General features: G+C 34.5%; 1 protein-coding gene across 1 annotated transcript; it reads left to right on the top strand.

The window, feature by feature from the left end:
* Nucleotides 1-534: 534 nt before the first annotated feature.
* LOC107011046 (cystathionine gamma-synthase 1, chloroplastic) lies at nucleotides 535-6268 on the top strand. Its single transcript, XM_015210365.1, has 11 exons — nucleotides 535-1192; nucleotides 2303-2406; nucleotides 2655-2728; nucleotides 2863-3031; nucleotides 3268-3327; nucleotides 3424-3627; nucleotides 3718-3804; nucleotides 4564-4671; nucleotides 5502-5597; nucleotides 5698-5816; nucleotides 5975-6268. The coding sequence occupies exons 1-11, from the start codon at nucleotides 715-717 to the stop codon at nucleotides 6096-6098; spliced, it is 1623 nt and encodes a 540-aa protein (XP_015065851.1). The 5' UTR covers nucleotides 535-714; the 3' UTR covers nucleotides 6099-6268.
* The last annotated feature ends 1264 nt before the right edge of the window (nucleotides 6269-7532 follow it).

Here is a 7532-nt window from a genome sequence, read left to right as displayed (position 1 = left end):
TTATGAAAACTATCTTAACTTCTTAGCTCTTGTATGATCTTACTAAGCGCAATATCAAACTTGTCTAATACAACTTACCACCTCTCCTCTCCTAAATAATTTACAAACTATTACGTAAAAAGTAAAAATTTTACCCCAATCACAAAATTCCCTAGTCATAAAAAAAAAATCCTTATACAATTCTAACTACTTTTTAGAAAAAATCAATCCAAACCCCTTTAAATTGCATGGCTAAATGACCCCTAAAGTTGATGAATGGTCATATTTGCTTACTAGAATGTGTTTTGGGCCCACCATTCAACTATGTTAACAAGACGACAAAATCTCAATCGCGTGCATTTTTAAAGTGATAAAATTTATCTGCATCGAATGTTAATATCAATTTAATATATGAATATCATTTATTTATATTTGTAGTTTATTTTATTCTATTTTACTTTAGTTAATTAACATATATTTTACTTTATTATATCACATAATTATAAAAATTACAATGTAAACATTTAATTCGCGATAAATTTTTTTTTTCTTCTCAAAGTACAGTCTACTTGTGGATTACAATCACTATTTAAACTTTGTGTGGAACACAATTTCCTCAACAAACTCCCTTTTTCATTTTTTTTGCGTTTTTTCACAGGGAAAAGGGCAAAGCCTCCTAGCCGTGGGAGTAATTACATTTTTGACCTTCCAAACTCCAAAATCATCAACAATTCAATGGCCGTCTCTAGTTACGCTAGGGCATTTCCGTCATTCGAATGTCGTTCGGAGCCTGATTTCTCCGGCAGCCTTCCACATCCTAAAGCCGGCGTTCGGTTCTCCGGCAAGTATAACTCCGGGAGTAACCGATCTCAGGTTTATGGGCTGTCTTCTCTGATTTATAGGTTTCCGCCTAATTTCGTGAGGCAGCTAAGCATTAAGGCTAGGAGGAATTGCAGCAACATCGGCGTGGCTCAAGTTGTGGCGGCTTCCTGGTCTAACAACCAAGCCGGTCCTGAGTTCACTCCGGCGGCTAATGCTGTCGATTCATCCGCTTCCGCTGCTGTTACTTCGATTGGTATCACCGCAGGTGACGAGGAGGTGGCGGTTGTGGAGAATGCGGATCGTAGTGATCAAAATGTACAGATTAAGGGTTCGACAGGTGTTAAATATGCTTCATTTTTGAATTCAGATGGAAGCGTTGCTATTCATGCCGGTATTATTCTTAGATCCTTAAGCTTTGTGTTGACAGCTCATAAGTCTAGTTTGTTATGATTTCTCTTATTATGTCATGCTGAGAAGTCTGATTAACGTTTATGTTGTATTACGAAAGCTGACGGTTCATTCTCGATGAGATCTGATGAATATATTTCTGTTTTGCGAAGTTAGGATTTCAACTTTATAAGTTCTGAGTTTTATAAGGACTTAAAGTGATAAGTAACTGGTTTTTAAGTTAACATAGCACTTTATAATAACTAGTTTCTCGATTTAATATGTGTATACATTTGATGAATTTATTAATACAGATACACTATTTGAGCAAACTCTACCGGGCCAGCATGCAGGCTACTAGTTCTGCTCCTGTTTATAATGGTCTAAATCGATTTAGAGAGGATGGGATATAGAGATATATATAGCAGTTCGGGATTGAGGTGTAGTTGATTGATTAATTCAATGGTTTAAAACCCATAGTTTACCTGACAATCTTGGAAGAGATGCATGCTTGAAATATGTTTTGGGCCTTATTATTGTCCGTTGATGTATAGTATTGAAGACATATCACACTGAAGGCTTAAGCTGGACTATAGTACTGTAACACTTCAAGCTAAAATTGGATAAATACTCAAAAAGTATTCAACTTTATTTATCAGTTTGTCTGAATTAGTCCACATCTCTCAGTTCAATTGAGGTTCAAAGCACTCTCAGCCAGATTTCAAGATATTAAGTTTAAAATGTTGTGGAACCCAAACCCAAGTAAAAGATGGTCGCTTGGCGTGGAAAATGAAAGAAGCATTTCTTTCGTTTTTCATTCCAATCCACCATCTCTGTTGATTCTTTCTTTCCTTTTCTCTTCTGAAAAAACCATAACAAAAAGGTAGAACGGAAAGGAAATGTTATTCCTTGAATATTGTCACCTGAAGGCATGAAGGTTCTTGGGTTGCGTATGACAAGACAAATCTTTTCATCATAGATGTACTTTTATGGGTATTCTCTAGTTTGAATAAAGATTATTTCAATATATCTCTCGAGGATGGGGGTAATATTTGTGCTTTCAGATTGGCTTTATGAATCAAGAAAAAAACTTATGTTGTTTGTTTTTCTGCAGGTGAAAGGTTGGGACGCGGTATTGTTACTGATGCTATAACTACCCCAGTGGTTAACACATCTGCTTACTTCTTCAACAAAACTTCTGACCTTATTGATTTTAAGGTATTTTCTGTTGTATTTGATTCTTGAGTTGCTTACAGTGTGAATCAAAAAAACAATCGCTCTCTAGTTCCAATGGGAAATTCCTGACCTGAAAGGGGAGTCTTGACGACCCTAGCCACTTTCTTGGTCAATTGTCAAGTCTCCTTAGATATTATACTGGTGTACCATCAAATTGGTAAGAGAGAATGTTAAGTTACATCGTTGATGAACTTGTTTATGATCAATTTCACCTTATGATATTTTGGCAGGAGAAAAGACGTGCAAGTTTTGAATATGGCCGCTATGGGAACCCCACTACTGTTGTTTTGGAGGAGAAAATTAGGTTAGCGTTATTTTTGGTTAATTAGTTTGTTTTCATTTTCTATTTTCGTCTTTTGCTTTTATTTTCTTTAGTTGTCTTATGTTGGTACTTAAGGGGCAAATTTTTTAGTAATGAGTTATTTGTATCTCTAACAGTGCACTTGAGGGTGCTGAATCAACCTTGATAGTGGCATCTGGAATGTGTGCTAGTACTGTAATGTTCCTGGCCTTGGTTCCTGCTGGTGGGCATATTGTTACTACTACAGACTGCTACAGGAAGACACGTGTTTTTATTGAGACAATACTACCTAAAATGGGAATTACGGTACTTTCGCTAATCCTAATGTCTTAGATACTTGGCATTTCATTTGTGAAGTCCAGAAATATTACAAGATATAAGTAAAGCTGTTGTTTTTATTTTGGTAATGAGACAAATATTATAAATTCAGTTCTGTAACACTCTCCAAAAACTGCTGGTGACTAATATAATTGAACCATAACGTTTCTCTTTTGTTGAGTTAGTCTAAGAGAAAAAAATGCTGATGTGTTTCGTTACCACAGGCCACAGTTATTGATCCAGCAGATATGGGAGCTTTGGAGTTAGCATTAAATCAGAAGAAAGTAAGTATGCAAACACATAGTTGTGTATCACTTAACTATGCTGAACTATAGAGTTGAGGAAGATGATTCTAATGACTGGCACCTTGTTCAATGCAGGTGGATCTTTTCTTTACCGAGTCTCCAACAAATCCATTCCTGAGATGTGTTGACATTGAGCTGGTTTCAAAGCTTTGCCGTGAAAAAGGAGCCTTGGTTTGCATAGATGGAACATTTGCAACTCCTCTTAACCAGAAGGCCCTTGCTCTGGGGGCTGACCTTGTTGTGCATTCCGCTACAAAATTCCTTGGTGGGCACAATGATGTAAGTGGCATTAGCTGGCGTTTTAACAATCGATCAACTATGCTGCCACTAAGAAACATCAAACTAACTGCTATGCTGTGCTTCATACAGGTTCTTGCAGGTTGTATTAGTGGTCCTGAAAAGTTAGTTTCAGTAATCCGAAACTTGCATCATATCCTGGGTGGTGCTCTCAATCCTGTGAGTATTCTTAATTGAAGTACTGATCGACTTAAATCCCTGACGTTTTATGCTGCATATGTATATGTAAATTTTGATGAAGGTAGAATTGCTCTTGGCGGGTTGACTGTGCATATTTTCATGACTGCTCAATTTGGGTAGAGCCCAAGTCAGCCAGTCTATAAGCTGTGCTAATTTGGATTTAGTATGCTGCCCAAATCTATCCATAAAAGAACTTGTCAAAACATTTATAATCTTTTCTGTTTGTTGGATCTCTGGTATAGCCATATTAAAGAAAAAAGGTTATTAGTTTTATTTAGTAATTAAATAAATTATAAGAAAGTACCCTTGATAATATCAAAAGACTCTTTGTTTGTAATGTTTTTTTCTTTATATGAAAGTAATTTAAGAAATTAAAACTCGGTTAGAGTTGGGCGTGTTAAGCTGTGACCCATTATCTCTAGCCCTTCTTGACCCAACTCAACGAACCCCCCCACATATTCACTCAACCCATTTTAACTATCCCAAATTCAGCACAACCCCCAGTTGACACCCCTAGTCACGTGGTATGCTTACTTTAGCTTAAAGTCTTTTATTCTTGTTAGGGGTTTGTATCCCGGGAGAAATTATAAAGAACTTGTAGTGTTAGACAACCTAATTTTTTTAATATTGACCAGAGGTTTAGGGTAATTACGGTGTAGTTGTTGCTGTTGTATGAAGTGTAACTTACATTTAAGCTTGTATTTTATAGAAGTATGATACAATTTTCCCATCTACCAGAATGCTGCATATCTTATCATCCGAGGCATGAAGACGCTGCATCTTCGTGTACAGCAACAAAATTCTACTGCATTGAGGATGGCCGAAATTTTAGAGGCTCATCCCAAGGTATTCTAGGCTTCAATAGCTTTGTTAGTCATGATTTGAAATTCACATTTTACTAGAGCACAATTACCTTATTGGTATGCATGATATTTCATGTTTATGATAAAAGTAAGAATGTTCAACTTGATGTTTGTTAGAGTAATTGCCAATCTTATGAGCATAACATAGACATCATGATCTAGTTCTAGGTTATAAAAGCTGGTTTAATCTTTAAAGTAAGTGAAAATAAATCGCTGAAAGCAACTAAAGAAGAAGATGCACCATTATTAGTTTAAATAAAGTAGAAGAAGATGCACCATCATTATGGGTGAACTTTGTTAAGCCAGATAAACTGAACGATCTTTTCTGTCACTCCTTTGTACCTGTAGATTCTGCTGTTAACATCACAAAGCTGTACTTTTTGGGTGATTCTGTTTTTTCTTTCCTTCATCGATTAACAAAGATTATTCTTACATCCATGCTTGGTACTTCGGGATGCTTCTAGTCGTCCTCTACTACAACATGCACAGTCACTAAGACAAATAGGTTAGAAGCAAGTAAACATTAGAGGAAACATTCGTAAGTGTTGATTAGTATCGTCTTAACTCTATAAAAAATTTATATGTTACTTGTACAGTTACACTCCCTGTACAATCCACCTTAAGTCAGTAGCTACTTCATCCTGATAATGTATGATCGACTCATTACTGAACATAAAAATTACTATCATACCACACTTCTAGCTTATATATGAGCAGTTGCATTAAAGTTCAGAGGTCTTGTTTTTTCTGCGTTTCATTAGGATCTCTGCTAGTCCTGCTAGTGCTGTCATATCTGAATAAAATGAGTTGCAGGTGAAACACGTCTATTATCCAGGCTTACCAAGTCATCCGGAATATCATCTTGCAAAGAAACAAATGACTGGCTTTGGAGGTGTGGTCAGTTTTGAGGTCTGTATTTCATGATGGATCTATGATCTTTTGTTAACCAAGAATCCCTGTCAGTTCTCTCTCTCTCTCAGTATATTAAAGGCTATATTTTTTCTACAAGGTTGATGGTGACCTCCTAACTACTGCAAAATTTGTGGATGCTCTGAGGATTCCTTATATTGCTCCATCGTTTGGAGGTTGTGAGAGCATTGTGGACCAACCAGCAATAATGTCTTATTGGTATGTCAATGTTCTATTTCATGGTTACTTATCAATAAAGTATATTCTATTATGGCGAGAGAATCTGGAAACTGTAACTTTTCTATCAACAATACTAACATATGGAGTGCTAAATGAAAACATTGTGGATAACATGCTCGATTTTAACTGTAAAACAGGGATCTTAGCCAGTCTGATAGAGCAAAGTACGGGATCTTGGATAACTTGGTCCGATTTAGCTTTGGAGTGGAAGATTTTGAAGATGTGAAAGCTGATGTTCTTCAGGCTTTGGATTCCATTTAGGCTGCTGTTTCACCTGCAACGATTTTTTCCTTTTCCTTTTCATCCTGATTTCGTTGTTCGTACTTGTGTTATTGCTGACTTCTATCACGTATCCAATTGTTTGAACCTTATTGAAGGATCATCTAGTAGATGATTCAGTCCATTAAATTATTTCATGTCGTGTTCCTTAACCTCTCAATTTCTTCAAGGATGAATACTCTCATGTCGAAAAAATTGGAAGGGGAGAAAATCAGTTTGTGTTTACTGTGTGGGAGAGTCATTAGTTAGTTACCTGTATGTTAGGGTCTTATTTGGTCATAAATAATATTTGGGGGGAAAATTGGTAAATAGTTTGGTCATAGATTTTTCAAATAATATTTGGGGGAAAATTTGGCAAATAGTTTTTATTATTTGGTCATAGTTTTTTCAAATAATATTTGGAGGAAAATTTGACAAATAGTTTTATTATTTGGTCGTAGATTTTTCAAATAATATTTGGGGGAAAATTTGGCAAACAGTTTTCATCCATATAATTTGCCATTATTTGGTAATTGTTTTTGGCAAACATCTCAAATTTTACAATACTAGTTTTTTCTGATAGTTGAATCAAATTTCATTGGAATATTTTGAAAATTGAAATTTTATATCGCTTTTTTGTTGTTGTACAAAAAATCATCTGTAGTATTTGTTTGCTTTGTATTACATTTTTTTTTATGTGAATATCAAAGTAGTAATGAAATAGTCCGTGAATATGAAAGTAATAATATGGTGGTTGATGAAAATGATAAATAATCAGCTTAGGGTATACTTTGTTACTTCAGGATGTATGAAATAATGTTTGTTGCATTAACTATCACATTATTTTAGTGTCACGGATGCTACTTATGATATTTGTTGCATTAAAAATTTCATTGACTTGTAAAATAAATTTATGATTAGTTTTAATAGTTTTTAAAATTTATGAATATAAATAATAATTTTCTAAAAAGGTAAAATATATTTCTTAGATACCTAATGTTCTCGACGAACAATTTTGAATAATGATTTCAAAAAATAATAAGCACCATATTTACTACTTATATGTTGCTATTCTTTTATAGAAAAAAATCACTATCATTGATTGACAATTTTCTAAAATATTTGTTGGTATTGTTGTTCCTGCGTCTCTTGGGGGACAGAATGGCTAAGCTGACATGACACTCAACTACAAGATGTAATCGAATATTCTTTCAAAAACCAATGGCCCATGGCTATGAATTTCACATGTAAAAGTTAAAATTCATTTTTTTATTTATGACTTTTACTCACTTTTTCTGCTGTTAAGATTGTTGAATATTAACAAATAAAGCTCAGCACAATGATTTCGAAATTCTTTTACAAATTTATTTTTAATTTTATGAGATATATTTATCCATAGATATAAAATAATTTTTCTCTACTCCATTTGTAGAACAT

Source organism: Solanum pennellii, chromosome 2, assembly GCF_001406875.1.
Source record: "Solanum pennellii chromosome 2, SPENNV200".
Classification (NCBI taxonomy): Eukaryota; Viridiplantae; Streptophyta; class Magnoliopsida; order Solanales; family Solanaceae; genus Solanum; species Solanum pennellii.
The sequence above is the reverse complement of the archived record's forward strand: the minus strand, read 5'-3'. Positions and strand labels throughout refer to the sequence as shown.